A 16638-nucleotide genomic window follows, 5' to 3' on the forward strand; every position below is an offset into this window, starting at 1 on the left:
CTTCTCTCCACAGAGGAACTGGGGTTGAAACATATATATTTTCCCAGGCCTTAAGCCGTTGAACATTAAATTATTCCTTTAATATTATAGTTCCTCTTCTCCTTTTTCTTCTCTGCCCTGCTATTTTGTCCCTCTCAGTTTCTCTTCTCACATTTCTCCATCAGTCTTTCTTTTTTGAATTACAACCAGCCTCTCACTTATATTCTCTCACCCTTCTGTACCCATTTCCCTTTCCACAGTTCCCATTCCAAGGCTTTTTGGAAGAGGTGGAGCACTGGCTTACATGCAGGAGGTGCCTGCCTTCCTTTAATTGAAGGAAGAGCATGTCATGGGCAAAACCTTTCTCATTCCATGATTCTGGAGAGCTACTCCCAATGAAGAATAGACATGGGGAGGCCAACATGGTGACCTTCATAGGTTGTTGAACTCCATCCATCAGTCCCAGTCAGCTTGGCCAATGGGCATGGATGGCCGAAGTTGGAGAACTATATTGGCAACCTCTACAGCTGAGCACTCACTGGGCAGATGCTTTGGCTGCTTGATGGGTTCATATATGTTTATCTTCTCCCATTTTGACCTGCAATGATGCATCTGACAACGTTTGCAAGATCTAAGCAATGTATTTATTTTTCAAATAGTTTCAGGAGAGGGAGGAACCCAAAGGCATTGTTGTTCAAATTGCATCAATTTCTACAAGCCAGAAAAGTGGTGAGTTGATAGGGGCATTGATCCGTAGTCATCATCGTCTCCACCATTCAGAAAAAGTAATGATTATTGGGTGTTTCTAATTATTAAGCGATGATCCTATCCAAGTAGGGTCAGCAGGTGAGCCACCAGCCAAAGCTGATGGAAAGCTTTGTATTTGTATCTTCTCTGCCCTGCTATTTTGTCCCTCTCTTTTTTGAATTACAACCAGCCTCTCACTTATATTCTCTCACCCTTCTGTAACCATTTCCCCTTCCACAGTGCTCATTCCAAGGCTTTTTGGAACAAGTGGAGCTCACTGGCTTACATGCAGGAGGTGCCTACCTTCCTTTAATTGAAGGAAGAGCATGTCATGGGCAAAGCCTTTCTCATTCCAAGATCCTGGGGACCTGCTCCCAATGCAAAGTAGACAAGGGGTGGCCAACATGGTGACCTTCATAGGTTGTTGAACTCCATCCATCAGTACTATCAGTCCCAGTCAGCTTGGCCAATGGGCATGGATGGCCGAAGCTGGAGAACCATATTGGCAACCTCTACAGCCGAGCACTCACTGGGCAGATGCTTTGGCTGCTTGATGGGTTCATATATGCTCATCTTCTCCCATTTTGACCTCCAATAATGCATCTGACAACGTTTGCAAGATCTAAGCAATGTATTTATTTTTCAAATAGTTTCAGGAGAGGCAGGAACCCAAAGACGTTGTTCTTCTAACTGCATCAATGTGGTGTGTGGACAGGGGCATTGATCTGTAGTCATCATCGTCTCCACCATTTAGAAAAAGTAATGCTTATTGGGTATTTCTGATTATTAACCAATGGTGTGAATATATATGGAGAAATGCCTATTAACCAGCTTTTGGAGTGCATTGTTCTATGGGAGAAAGGGAGAGAAGAGTGTCAGGGAAACTGGTAAGGAGGAAGAAAATGTGAGCAACTCATATTTATCTCTTTATTCGGAATCAGTGGCAGATGATGCCCATTGGGATTGGTGGTATGGGAGGCAGGGAGGCCAACAGCAGATGGAGCCAGGGCACATGACAGCTGCAACTACAGCCAATGAGAGGCAGAGCCAACTCATTTTTGTTTTGCCCCCACTTATTGAGTTCTACAGGGGCAACACAGAGATGGGTTTTTTCCCAGTCTACAGCCAAGTGGAAGCTGCCACATTGCAGCTGGGACTGAAGATACTTTAATTATAATTAACTGGAATCTGAGCCCCATAAGGCAGCTGAAGACAGAATTGCTAGTCCCAAACAGGCCATGATCTAGAGCAGGCATCCCCAAACTGCGGCCCTCCAGATGTTTTGGCCTACAACTCCCATGATCCCTAGCTAACAGGACCAGTGGTCGGGGAAGATGGGAATTGTAGTCCAAAACATCTGGAGGGCCAAAGTTTGGGGATGCCTGATCTAGAGCTGGGATCTAGGTAAAAAGGTAAAGGTAAAGGACCCCTGGACAGTTAAATCCAGTCAAAGGTTACTATGGGGTTGATGTGCTCATCTTGCTTCAGGCCAAAGGAGCTGGCGTTTGTCCACAGACAGCTTTCCAGGTCATGTGGCCAGCATGAATAAACACTTTCTGGTGCAACGGAACACAATGGCGGAAGCCAGGGTGCATGGAAATGCTATTCACCTTTCCACCACAGCGGTACCTATTTATCTACTTTAACTGGCATGCTTTCGAAATGCTAGGTTGGCAGGAGCTCAGATAGAGCAATGGTAGCTCACCCCATCATGGGGATTCGAACCGCCAGCCTTCTGATTGGCAAGCCCAAGAGGCTGAGTGGTGTATACCACAGCGCACCTGTGTCCCTCAGCTGGGCTCTAGCCAGACCCTGCCCAGGAACCACAATTTCTGATGTCCCACCACCCCAGCTGAGGGATGTAGAACAAACTCCTTCCTATCCATCCCCACAGCTAGGTAAAATTGTCTGCTGCTCTTAGCCAATCACCCCCTCGCTCATTTCCTGATAGCTTGATTAAGCATGGAAATCAGACCTCATTTAATTTCAATGATTTAACTACAGTGGTACCTTGGTTGTTGAACGTAATCTCATCCAGAGGACCGTTTGACTTCTGAAACTTTCAACAACGAAGGCGCAATGGGCAGTTGGCAAATTCAATTGAGAAAATTGAGAAACGCGCCTCAGTAGCCGTTCAACTTCCGAGGTGTGTTCAAAACAGAAGCATCTATTTCCAGGTTTTCGGCAAAAACTGAAATGTTCGACTTCTGAAGCGTTTGACAACCAAGGTACCACTGTACTTGAACTGTACTTGTGATCCAGATCAGTGAATCTCTCTGGGACTAAATATAGATCCTCAGATTCTGTTTCACACAGAGACATTCATTTTTTATCGACATTTAAAAAATATCTTGAGACCAGTTTGCCTTACCGACGTTAAAGTATTTGATGTGTGCCTCAGGATAATTTTGCTCCAAGACTAATTTCTTGAATTTTGCTTTGATATCATCTCCCACGTCTGATCCCCTAGCTTTAAACACAAGCAAAGGTTGAGTAAATTGTTGTTCTCAGAAAAGCTGAAATATCTGTTTTATGTCTATAGAGCACACAAAGTCTATTCTTCCCGCAATCTTCTCTGGATTGTCCATTAGACAGTCAGAAACAGAACCCCCATGAAACCAGAGAAGAGGATCTAAGCAGGCATGGCCAAACCTGGCCCTCCAGAGAGTTTAGGGACTGCAATTCCCATCGTCCATGACCACTGGTCCTGTTAGCTAGGGATGATGTGAGTTGTAGTCCCAAAACATCTGGAGGGCCAAGTTTGGCCATGCCAAAGGAACTGAAAGCCTACACAGGTGCTGATTGTCCCTATTTGCTAGTGGGAGGCTTTATGGTAGCTGCTCTTTCTGCTGGATAATTGTTAATATTGCAGCCCCCTATTGCCTTTTATTTTGGGGACACATTTTTTTCTTCATGTGAAGTGCTAAAGTGGCCATTCTTTAGGGCTCAGCTCCCTTTTAAAAAAAAAATTCCTTCAGAAGGGTTGATTATTCCATTAGCCACTTTTTATTCTAGAAGATTATTGTAGCCAAGATTTTAAATAGGTTTTCCTCCTTTTTAACTCTATACAGTAGAACCTCTACTTAGGACTGCCTCTTTTTGGGCCCAATCCAAGTCGTGACTGCGGCAAACCTGGAAGTAAATACCGGGTTTGCCACGATTCACACATGTGCAGAAGCGACTTCTGCTGTTTGCACACTCGCAGAAGAATCCACCGCCACCTGCACATGCGCAGGAGCGCGCTGCCATCCAATGCGCCTGCGCACAATGGCGCTTCTTCCAGCGACCCGGATCGATATATGGACTGACCTCCGGAACTGATTATGTCTGTAAGTAGAAGTTCCACTGTATAGTATAGATGGCTGTTGATTGCAACAACAACAAAAAGTGTTTAAAAATTAGTCACATAACGACAAATGAAAGATAACATAAGGAATATAGTTTACATAACTGAGTATCTGACAGCCAGGAATGATAAGCAAGCAGCGTTAATATTTATTGATGCGGAAAAGGCCTTTGATAATATTTCTTGGGAATTTATGAAAAAGAATTTGGAACTAATGGAAATGGGACAGTTTTTTAAAATAAAAGGTATTAGAGCTATATATTCAGATCAAAAAGCTAAATTAATTGTAAATAATGTGTTAACAGAGAATTTTGAAATTATGAAAGGTACCAGACAGGGTTGTCCGTTATCTCCATTATTATTCATTACGGTCATGGAAGTCCTTCTAAGAAATTTGAGAAATGCAGAAAAAATTAAGGGAATCGGTGTCGGTCAGAATGAATATAAATTAATGGCCTTTGCGGACGATTTAGTTATAACAATCGAAGAACCATTAACCAGTGCTAAAGAAGCACTGGAAAGAATTGAACAATTCGGACAGGTAGCAGGTTTTAAATTAAATAAAATGAAAAAGAAAATGCTTGTTAAGAATAGGAATCAGGGTCTAAAATTAAATTACAAAATGGTATAGAGGTGGTAAAAAAGGTAAAATATTTAGGAGTCTGGTTAACATCTAAAAATTTAAATTTGTTTAAGGACAATTACACAGCAGCATGGAATGGTATTAAAAGAGATTTAGAGGTGTGGGGAAGAATAAAACTATTCCTATGGGGTAGAATTTCTGTTATGAAAATGAATGCGCTACTGAATATTTTATTTTTATTGCAGTCAATCCTAATGGTATAAGTATAAGTGAGTGGCAAAAAGTAATTACAAGATATATTTGCCAAGGGAAGAAACCAAGAATTAAATTTAAATTACTTACAGATACAAAAGAGAGTGGTGGCTTCTCCTTGCCTGATTTGAAATTGTATTATGAAGCTTCTTGCCTTTGTTGGTTAAGGGATTGGATATTGTTAAAAAATACAGATCTATTAGATCTGGAAGGATTTGACAACAAATTTGGGTGGTACGCATATTTATGGTACATAAAGGTAAAAGGTTCATAAAGGCTTTTTGAACCACATAATTCAAAAATCTCTACATGAGGTGTGGAATAGATACAAGAGTTTACTAGAATGCAAAACACTATGGTGGCTGTCGCCATTAGAGGCAATAAATGTAAAAAAAGTTAAATATGGCCAAAAATGGGGTCACCTATGAACAATTGGTGATGGAGATGGATAACCAATGGAAAATAAAACTGTATGAGGAAATTAAAGGTTTGGTGAATAATTGGTTGCATTATCATCAAATAAATGAAATGTTTAAAGATGACAAAAAGAAAAATCGGTTTTGGTATACAAAATTGAGGTTTGAATCAGAGTTATTAAGCAATAAGGTAAAAATATTATTAAAATGTATAAATTAATTTTGGAATGGCATGTAAAAGATGAGGAAGTTAAATCAGTTATGATACATTGGGCAAAGTTTGAAATTGGGGGGAAACTATTGAAAGATGGAATAAATTTTACAGCTTGCAGTTCTCTTATTGATGTATAGATAGTATATAACACCAGTGAAATCAGCAAAAATGTATAAAACAAATAATCAATGTTGGAAATGTAAAGAAAACGAAGGTGTGGTGGGTTTGTAAGGAATTGAAGGCTTTCTGGGAAATGATTTATAATGTACTTTTAAAAATGCTGAAATATACATTTGTTAAAAAACAAACAAACCCAGAAGCCTTCTTAATTGGTATTGTTGGTACTGAAATACATAAGCAAGATAAGAGACTGTTTTTATATGCAACAACTGCAGCAAGAATATTATTAGCCCAACGATGGAAGCAGGAAGAGATTCCAATGGAAGAGGAATGGCAGATGAAAGTGATGGACTATGCTGAGTTGGCGAAACTAACTGGGCAAATTCAGAACCAGCAAGACCAGACATTCCTGAAAGACTAGAATAAATTTATGGTGTATTTGAAAGACAATTGTAAACAATTGACATGGCTAGTGGGGCTACAAGAAATTTTGTAAGGTTAATCTCAGTAATTATTGCGAAGAAAAATATATAATTTGTTTCCTTATTATAAGGACTTGATAGCAATAAGTATAACAACAAAATGCAATATTGGAGAGTTAGTTGGAAAACCATCAGTCGAGGAGGATGGAAGTCTCAGGCTGTAGTAGCCAAATGTTTTCTATCTTATCTGTAAGTCGGATGTTATGCTTAAAAATATGTGCAAAATCATATATATATATGTGTGTGTGTGTGTGTGTGTGTGTGTGTGTGTGTGTGTGTAGATAAAGATACAGTATTCAATAATGTTGCATTCTATTTTTGTATGTTAACTAGATCCATAATTGGATTGAAGAGAACTTAGGGTATCCTTCCATAAACGGATGCCTTCCAGATGTTTTAGGCAAAACCTTCCACCAGCCACCAAACTGTACTACAGGAGGGACAGACAGGGCAGGGCCAACTCCTTCAGGACAGCAGAGTGATGAGCAGCACTGGCTCTGCCTCCTTCCTTTGAACTTTTTCTGCTCTGGCTGGTCAATAGAAATACTTGCTACCCAGAACTTGAAACTGAGGTTGCGTCTTTCCTCCCCTCCCAACCCATTCTCCTTTTGTGAATTTTAGGGCGTGTGTGTGTGTGTGTGTGAGAGAGAGAGAGAGAGAGAGAGAGAGAGAGAGAGAACTAACAAGTACAGTGGTGCCTCACTAGATGAATTCAATTCGTTCCACGGGTCTTTTCTTATAATGAAAAATTCATCTAGCAAATCCCATAGGAATGAATTTTTTTATTTTTTATTTTTGCCCATAGGAACGCATTTATTGAATTTCAATGCATTCCTATGGGAAACCGCGATTCGCTAGACAATTTTTTCATAAAACGAATTCATCTAGCGAGGCAACGTCCGCTCGAAAAATCCTTTCGTTAAGCGGAAATTTCGTTAAGCAGGGCATTCGTTAAGCCAGGCACCACTGTATCCTTTTTGCTGAACCACATATATGCCACAGGGTGGAGTGAGGGTTATTGGTTTGTTTTAGTTTCTATTGTGTATTTTGTGTTTTCTTATCTAGTTTTATGTTGTGAACTGCTCTGAGATCTATGGGTGAATAAAAATAAAAGTCATCCCCATAACACATACCAGACAGAAACAGAGCCTCATGAGTTGGTTTCTTCGAGTAAAAAATGATATACTTTTCAAAATCAACATCTATGACATGAACTTCACCATCTATACAGGAAACAACACAAGACATCAGTTGAAGGAAGCGGTTTCCCCATATATTGGCTGTTGGGGGGGGCAGGCAAATTGGGATCAGCCACTCTTAGTTGTCTTAATTATTCATTCTTTCTCCCAACCCCTCATTTAATATGTCTTCAGAAGTAATTTTAAGTGAGGTGAATCTCCATGCTTTAATAAGTGTCCTGCCCAGGTCCACTGCCACAGATTGCCCTACCTAAAGCAGGCAGTGGGAACCACCATTCCTCCCCCCGTCGTCTTGCTCCCTGTCCTTACTTTCCCCCTCTTTTAGCCATGGTATTAGGCATGGCAGACTCTCCTCCAGCTCTTCAGTCAGAGAAAAGGGTGTCCTTCCCAAAAGGAAGATGTTCGTGTAGCCATGGCTACAAGTACTATGCTGAAAATCTAAAGTTAAATGTAAATGTTAACTAGCTACCATAGGAAATGTATGATAATGTGGACATTCTCTCAACCCCTGTCCCAGATGGCCTTGCTTTGAGGAAGGACCCCCCCCCCGGTCCCTTTCTCAATGTGTGACAGGGAGGAGGGGGAACCCTAGACCTTGCAGAAGTCTTGTTTGGAGAGCAGCAAAGCAAATAGGTGGCAGAGAGGCTCCAGACGGTGGGAACTTGCTACCCCTTCTGTTGCTCCTTAACTTTGTTGAGAGCTGCCCACAGTGGCTGGGGTAACCCAGTCAGATGGATGGGATATAAGCAGGGGCGTAGGAAGATAGGGGCGGTGGTGGCGGATCGCCCCGAGCGGCACGATCCCAGGGGCGCCATCGCCGCTGCCTGCCCCGCCCCCAAAAGGCATGCCATGTCACTGCGCACGGTGCCTCCCACCCCAAAACGCACGCCACCTCATTGTGCATGGTGCGCCCCGCCCCCAGAATGTGTGCCACGTCACTTGGAGCAGCACGCCTGCTCTCTGCCCCCGGTGGTGGAGCATGAAGCTCTGCCGCTGGATATAAATAATAAAATTATTGTTTTTGTTGTTGTTATTTGTCTGCCTCTGTTAAACTAGAACTTTTCCTGTGGCATCCCAAGGGCTTTGGAGAACCTCACTAGAAAAGCAAAACTAGCTGTTTTGGTCCATTTCAAAAATAAGAAAACCCTCTAGGTGTGCATTACATTTATTTCAGCCAACCCTAGTGTCAGGAAAGACTGGCCAACTTTTAAGTTCTCCAGCACTCTTCACCGAGCACAATATTACCAAAAGAATGATTAATCCACCCATCCCAAAAACCAATCAGACTGGGTTGGTATCTATGAGGGCAGCGTATAGGGTCAGTTGCAAGATAAAGATTGCAGGATGACAGAGTCCCTTCCCAGAGCAATACAGATCAGTTGTCTGGCCACCTGGGATTCTGCAATAAAAAAGCAAAGGCTGCTCCCCAGGTCTGAGAACATAGATCCCAGCTGTTACCCAGAACTCCCTTGTGCAGCCTGGAGTGAAACACTCCAGTTCCTCCTGGTTAAGCAGAGGGGAGATCTAAAGAGAAAACAGGAGTCTTCCATTTTGAAAAGCCCAAGATTGATTTTGGATGGCATACAAGGCAAATCATATATTTCCAAGTTGGGAAGTAGAGGCATTGGTTTAACCATCTGCCATGGGTCTGTCTGCCTTATCAAGAAGGAACCCCATAATCAGGGGGTAAATCACTTCCTTTGCAGGTAGAATGTCCGTGCTTCAATCCCGGATGTTGTGCAACTTAAAAGGATTCTGTTACTGGGGTAGAAAGAGACGCCTGACTCCAAAGAGCCACCGTCAGTCCGAGTGGGTCAATCTTAGACAAACAGACAAATAGTTTGTGGGAGTTTCCTGTTACTGTGATGTCTCCTTTAATAACCTCTGTATCCTGCTCTTTTGCCCTGAGATCACAAAACGCAGATTGGGATTTAAAAATATTTATATGTTTTGTTTGAACTGAGGGAAAATCAGCTTGCAAAAGAAGGGTTTGCACGAGGTAAAGACGGGCAAAGGACTTCCACATAACCAGACTTTTACGTACCTTTAACTCCTCATTTGCCCTTCCTATCTCTTTGTTATTTAGACTGATAGTCTCATGCTGGATCCTCTTTACAACCTCCTCCTGCTCCTTCCACTTCTCTCTTTAATCTCAAGATGAGAGATCAGCTTGAAACGATCTTCCGAAAGAACTATGGAGCAAGCATGGCTGCCTTTGTTTTCTCTAGGCTACTTAGCTTTAGCTAGACCCAGTGGTTTTTTCTAAAAAAATAAATGTTTAAGGGCACTCTCATTTTCCTACTCATATTGAAATACTGCCCCTCAATGAGGCAAACTTAGATTGACAAAATGTTTAGGGGTATGTGTACCCCTGTGTACCCCCCCAAAAAAAACACTGGCTAGACTTAGAAACCTTTTTCTAAAACATACTTTGTCATCAGGTAATAGGGTGGCTTATGGCACTCGTACTTACCGGGAACTTTGAATACACCAGGTTTGTCCGTGTGCTTTAACACAAGAACTGATGTTTTGCAGACACCGTCCCTGGAAAAGAGAGCTAAATGAAAGCACTTCAAAACCAGATACCCAGCCTGCTTCTGCCTTTCCTCTCCTACTTCTATTTCTTAGGGTGTCATAGCCACTGATGGAAGAAATACAGTTCCAGTAAAATGCCTTTCTGTCTACCAGAGGAAAGGATAGCCGGAGTGTCAAGAGGAGCGGCACCCTGAACAATGCCTTCAAAATGAACAGGCCTTCTTGGAGGCCTCTACATTATGAAATGTAGGTTTCCGCAGGATTACTCATGTCTCCATTGACATTCCAGCAATGTTTTATTTATATCACTATGCCCAACCTAATTGGCTCTTTATGATATATTAAGATAAAACAAGACCCCCCCCCCCAAAAAGAGAAACCTGTGGTCTTCCCTAAGCAGCAGCTCTACACAAAATCTGGACATTGCTCCATCCAGCTCAATATTGTCTACACTGACTGGCAGTGCCAGAAACTTTATGCCCTTTCCAAACCATCTCAAAACGATTTCAGGGGAAATCAGGGCTGTGGCTCCGTGGCAGAGCACTTGCTTTGCATGTGCAAGGACCCAGGTTCAATTCTCAGCCTATGCATGATGGGAGGAGAGGTATCAGTTGTAAGGTACTAACGACATATAATTAGCGGTGAGTTTCATATCTCCATCTGTAACCTCCACAATGTGGTCCATCGGTGATATTTTCTGCTCATACGGAGTCAACTCAGGCAGCTTGGAAGCCATCCCGATGGGGTGCCACTTCCCGACAGTCTAAATCAGAAGAATTTTGATTGACATTTTAGGGATCAGAAGAAGTTGACAAGGGTTCATTATATAACACAACCCACCTAATCTCTAGTATTTTCCTACCAAAGCTAGGAGCATATATCAAAATCAGGCAACTATTAATCTGCTGATAGCCAAGCTTGTGGACCTGGGGGAGAGGAAAAGGTGGACCCAAAAGCAACAGGGCCTTTACTCAAGAGCAAAGCTGCTTGGGTATCCTATACAGGTAAGGTTTCCCCAGCTGAAAGTCCCATCTGTAAACGTCTTACCTTTGGGGTGTCAAAGTTCGCGACCACAGGGATGTCAGCACTGACAGGAAATATGTAGTCAGGGGTCAGTCCAAACACCAACAGCAGCACAGCAATCATCCTGGAGCTGCTTCTCTCCTGCTCTTGCCGTGAACACCGTGTGCAGGGGGAGAGAATGATGGTCCAGGGTTGCAGCAGCCCAGTTTAAATATCTGTCTTCAAAGCACATCCCACTCATCAACTTATGCAAAAGGGAAGAACAGAGTGGGAGCAACAGGATTAATTTTAAAGGGAATTTGTTCATTTAAGGCGTGGAACAAGGTGGAGTCTCCTTTGTGCTTCAGAAGAAGGGAACAAACATGCTTGTTCTCTTGGATTGTTGAGGGGGATGTTCTTGAGGAGGATGTTCAAGGCTGGTACATTCCCTTCCTGGGCAAGTACAGAGATCAGGGGTGCTCAGTGGCACCTCCTCCTCCCGCCCCAACCCATCCATTCTTCTTCTTTTTTTCCTGTTCCTACTACAAGCTGAATAAAGAGAATGAAATTCACTCTTGACTCCGAGTATTTTTCAGTCATCTAGAATTGTGGGAGAAATCCACCCTTAGCATAACTCTCCACAGCAAACGTGATTCTTTTTCTAACATGCACACATTATATATAAAGAGAGTGCTCTTGTTTCCTGAAGGTACACTCTGGCACAGAGTACCAGCACCCTTGTACTTGGACTTTTATCAAAAAGAAATCAGTGTGCAGCTAACTGACACAGCTTCTGATTCCCATGACCCCAACGTACTATTGGGGCTGTATAATCATTTTATGATGGATCTTACTGCCTTTTTTACGATACCTCCCCAAGTGGTAAATCGCAGCCAGTATACCTCTGGTGCCCCCTGGTATGACTCTCAGTGTAAACAAGCTAGAACACTTTTGCGCTCAATTTACAATGAGTACAAGGCCTCAGGTGCTACTAACCTGCCAATTACATATTTCCAAGCCAAAACGGCCTATAGACAGGCCCTAACAAAGGCTAAACGCTCCTGGCAATCGAATCACTGGCAGGCTTTAATTGCAGCATCCAAATCGCATAGGTCACGTGAATTTTGGTCACTAATTAATAGAAGAGTGAGAAAATACCCCCTGGCCGTTATCCCTGCTCCTACTTGGGAGCAGTTCTTGAGGAAGTGCTTCTCACAGGTGGACGCACCATCTGCCTGCTTGGAGCACCTGTTTTGCCATTTACCCATTTGGTGTCGCGGTCACTCTGACCTGCACACCACCCCCAGATGTTTCACGGTCTATTGATGATGTGCCAAAGACAAAATAAATACCTTCAGACACTCACACACCTCAGACCAGGATAAGGTAAAATAAAACAAGATGATTTATTGTGTTCATAAGCTTAATGGTTGCAGTACAAATATTAGATGTTCCAAATTACAGGTGGTTCCTATACCGGCCTATTACCTCTAAATATAAATTACCGGCCTATTACCGCTAAAGTCAACTAAATAAATATTTGTAAAGAATCACACAGCTCTGTATCCTGTCTGCCTATATATCACTATCTATTATCCACCTCAATATTAAACCAGCTCTCTCTCTGCGAATAACCAACCAACTCCTAACTTATCACCAACTCAACAACCCCTCTGGCTCCAGGGGTGGGGGTTTTATACTCTCCCAGAGCCCTCCCCCCTGGGTTCTCAGAGTTCTACTAAGATTAACCCTCTACAACCTGGCTAACTTTTAAGCTGATCGCTACAGCCTCCTACCGACCCAGGGTCAATAAAAGACTTGATATGTCAACTGAAAGTGGGTAAGGCACCTGGGCCTGATTTGGTCCCAGTGGAGGCCATTAAGACATGTCCTGAGTGGTGGGCTGGAATTCTGGCCAAAGTCTTTGATGCTATAAACTCCACAGGTCTCATTCCCAAGTCGTGGAAGCAGGCTATTATCATCCCAACCCACAAAAAAGGATCCAGAGCTAACCTGGGGAACTATCATAACATCAGCCTACTTTCAATCCTAGAGAAAAGTTTTGCCTGCTTTCTGCTGTCCAAATTGACCCAATGGTCGGAAGAGTCCAACTTAATCGGTCATGAACAAGCAGGTTTTAGACCCAAGTGTTCCACAACAGACCACACTATAATTCTTTACCACCTTGCATTGAAATACTCTACCCCTAGTCAGGGCTATTTATGTGCTGCCTTTATTGACGTGAGGGCAGCTTTTGACAGCATCCCCAGAAACATCTTATGGGTGAAACTTGCTAACTGGGGCATTGACAGAAGACTCTTATGGCTTATGATCCAATTGCACAAGGGATCAGTTGCCAGAGTGAGACTAACTCCAGCAGGCGAACTCACGAATTCGGTGCCTATAAACAAGGGAGTCCGCCAAGGCTGTATACCAGCCCCCTATCTCTTTAATTTGTATATAAGTGATATGAGAAAACCCCTAATCAAGTCGCCCGTCAATATTCATGCCCCCTGCCTTGTGGATTACCACTGCCCACTGCTTCTGTATGCAGATGACGCAGTAATTCTTTCCTATTCCCAAACTGGCCTAAATAGAGCACTGAAGATCTTTGCTTCCTATTGTCAAACCAATCAGTTAACCATCAACCATTCTAAATCTAAAATAATGATTTTCTCCAGAAGCCGAAAACTATGCAAGTGGAAGCTCGATGGAGCATCAGTAGAACAAGTTTCCAAATTCCAATATTTAGGTATATTTTTTCAACAAAACTTGAGATGGAAAGCACAAATTCAATATCTACTCAATTAGGCTAAAACTCTGTCCCACGCACTTCTTCATTTTTATTTCTCAGATGGGGCTCTGCACGTGCCTTCGGGGTTGAAGATGTTTAATGTGAAAGTAGCTGCCGTACTTGCATATGCTGCACCACTTTGGGCTGCCTTGGCAAATTTTGCCCCTCTTGAGATCCTGCAAAATCAATTTTTACGCCGTCTTTTGAAACTTCCCTCATGTGTGAGCAATGCGGCTATACATCTGGAACTGAAGATGCCCTTGCTAGAGACGGGTTTTCAATTACTGGCTAACACTCTGGCACAGATTACCAAATTATTATCTAGCCCAGTGTTTATGGCATGACGAATTCATCAGTCCCTGGGCCAGTAAGATCCATGCCAAGCTTTTATCTTTTTGGAATCTCCCCCCTAAAATCTTTAAATTTTGATCTTACCACAGTAAAAAAATTATCAATCAGAGATTGGATGATATAGAGTTGCAACGTAATCTTATGTTGGGCGGGGGGGGGGGGGGTAATGTTTGCCTCGGCACATGGGCGTTACTCCCGAACAGCATGTTCCAGCTTATTTATCATCTCTCTCTATTGCCAGCCATCGTTTTGCATTTATCAAAGCGAGGTTCAATGCTTTCCCTTCCAACGTCCTTTTTCACAGATTCTCTAAGGGCCGAGTCTCAGTTCTTTGTTCCTGTGATAACCAGTCGACAGAATCCCTTCAGCATATAGTTTTTACTTGCCCTCTGTATAGTGCTGTCTGGATGAACCTACTGAGACCATTAGTCCAAAAATTCTCTGGACTTCCATTAGAGACTCATCTTGCCCTATTACTGCGAGACACCGACTCGTTTGTAACTTTGCAAGTCGCAAGATCTTTAACTTCTGTTCTGTTCTATAAGAGGTGAAATGGACTGTTACATGAACCCCGAAAGCTTTTACTATTTTTATGTGTATATGCGCTTAAAGCTGCAATAAATCTATCCATCTATCTTTCTGAACTGGGTTGGTGGGGAGAGTTGATCTGTATTCCCATTGTGGCACTGAGCTGAGAAGACAAGTTTCAAGTCAGGGTAAGTATAATCACTCTGTCCTTGCTGGTCTTCTGCACAGACCCCAACTTCCCAACCCCACTATGACAATACTGCCACTGAGGAAAGCTTGGTGGGATTATTATTATTATTATTATTAATTATTTGTACCCCACCCATCTAGCTGGGTTGCCCCCGCCACTCAGGGCGGCTTCCAACAATTACATTATACATTAAAATATCACAGATTAAAAACTTCCCTAAACAGGGCTGCCTTTAGGTGTTTTCTAAATATCAGGTAGTTGTTTATCTGTCTGACCTCTGATGGGAGGGTGTTCCACAGGGCGGGCACAACTACCGAGAAGGCCCTCTGCCTGCTTCCCTGTAGCTTTGCTTCTCGCAGTGAGGGAACCGCCAGAAGGCCCTCAGTGCTGTATCTCAGTGTCCGGGCTGAACGATGGGGGTGGAGACGCTCCTTCAGGTATATAGGACCGAGGCCGTTTAGGGATGGATCCGGTCTGTGGAGTGGTAGTCCCTCCAAACTCAGGTTAGATAATCCAATGGTCTGATATCCTGGATACATTTAAGCATTTCATTCTGTGATAAGCCTTCTACCTCTTTTTGGGGCGGGGGGCAGCGGCGGATGTAAGCCTTTAAGCTCTGGGCAAACTTGGGTGAGGGGAGGAAGGCAATGCCTCAGAGATCATGTTATCTCTGCACCCACCCAGGAATGGAATGTGCCAGCCTTCAAAAACACCCCCCTCAACATCCCAAGAGAACAAACATATTAGTTTCCTTCTTCTGAAGTACAAAGGAGTCTCCACAATCTTTGATCAAATGCCAAATGGCCATTTGGGCAAGATGAATCTCCAGCCACATCTTTGTACGTGAGAGGTGGGAAGGAAGGAAATCAAAAGTAATGATGTTATTCCTCTATAGGCTGCCATTGAAGGTCACTCCTCTCAGTTGCTCAGGGAATGGGCTGCATTGCCAGCCCACAAATAAACCAGTTCCCTTTAAAAAAAATAGCCCTGTTATGTAGCACTCTGGGTGGGGACAGCATTGATAAGTGGACACGGATCAATGGATTCAAACTACAAGAAAGAAGATTCCACCTAAACATTAGGAAGAACTTCCTGACAGTAAGAGCTGTTCGGCAGTGGAATTTGCTGCCAAGGAGTGTGGTGGAGACTCCTTCTTTGGAGGTCTTTAAGCGGAGGTTTGACGGCCATATGTCAGGAATGCTTAGATGGTGTTTCCTGCTTGGCAGGTGGTTGGAATGGATTGCTCTTGTGGTCTCTTCCAACTCTTTGATGCCATGATTCTATGTTATGGTTGGCATAACAGAAATCTGGTGGAACACAGAGAACCCATGTGACACAGATTCAGGTAGGTAGCCGTGTTGGTCTGACACAGTTATATATAGTTACAGTTAGGTAGCCGTGTTGGTCTGACGTAGTCAAAACAAAATAAAAAAAATTCCTTCCAGCAGCACCTTAGAGACCAACTAAGTTTGTCATTGGGCGCAGCTTAGTCCCCACGACCCGAGAAAGCTCAATCTGGGGTTCTTTTGGGGGTCCGCGGCGCTCTCGCACCTCCCCCTCCTTCACAGTGCCAGCGCTCAAGGTTTCCTTGCCGTCCTGTAAAACTCGATCAGCGCAGCAGCTCACTCGGCTCGAGCTTTGATTCTTTCTTCTCGGGCGAGGTGAGGGGCAGGCCACAGAGTCTTCAAATGTCTTCAAAGCACATCCCACTCATGAACTTATGCAAGAGGGAAGAACAGAGTGGGAACAGCAGGGTTATTTTTAAAGGGAATTAATTTATTTATGGTGTGGAACAAGGTGGAGTCTCCTTTGTGCTGCAGAAGAAACATGCTTGTTCTCTTGGGTTGTTGAGGGGGATGTTCTTGAGGAGGATGTTCAAGGCTGGCACATTCCCTTCCTG

At 43.2% G+C, this 16638-nt stretch overlaps 1 protein-coding gene across 1 annotated transcript; it reads right to left on the reverse strand.

Annotated features, from left to right (window-relative positions):
* Positions 1-1340: 1340 nt before the first annotated feature.
* On the reverse strand, positions 1341-11274 carry LOC118081537 (epididymal secretory protein 4-like). The gene is made up of 6 exons (XM_060270968.1): positions 10921-11274; positions 10500-10636; positions 9812-9882; positions 7273-7362; positions 3098-3196; positions 1341-1575 (listed from the first exon to the last, which is right to left on the reverse strand). The coding sequence occupies exons 1-6, from the start codon at positions 11017-11019 to the stop codon at positions 1550-1552; spliced, it is 522 nt and encodes a 173-aa protein (XP_060126951.1). The 5' UTR covers positions 11020-11274; the 3' UTR covers positions 1341-1549.
* Between the last annotated feature and the right edge of the window lie 5364 nt (positions 11275-16638).

The sequence above is a fragment of the Zootoca vivipara genome, chromosome 2 (assembly GCF_963506605.1).
Source record: "Zootoca vivipara chromosome 2, rZooViv1.1, whole genome shotgun sequence".
In the NCBI taxonomy this organism is placed as follows: Eukaryota; Metazoa; Chordata; class Lepidosauria; order Squamata; family Lacertidae; genus Zootoca; species Zootoca vivipara.

What these genes read in the sequence shown, in the direction of transcription:
- LOC118081537 (XM_060270968.1), bottom strand. Translation starts at nt 11,019, where the DNA reads ATGATTGCTGTGCTGCTGTTGGTGTTTGGACTGACCCCTGACTACATA. An exon ending in CGAACTTTGACACCCCAAAG is followed by an intron (nt 10,637 to 10,920) that starts GTAAGACGTTTA and finishes CTTCTGATTTAG; the next exon opens with ACTGTCGGGAAGTGGCACCC. An exon ending in CATCAAATACTTTAACGTCG is followed by an intron (nt 1,576 to 3,097) that starts GTAAGGCAAACT and finishes TTTCTCCCATAG; the next exon opens with AACAATGCACTCCAAAAGCT.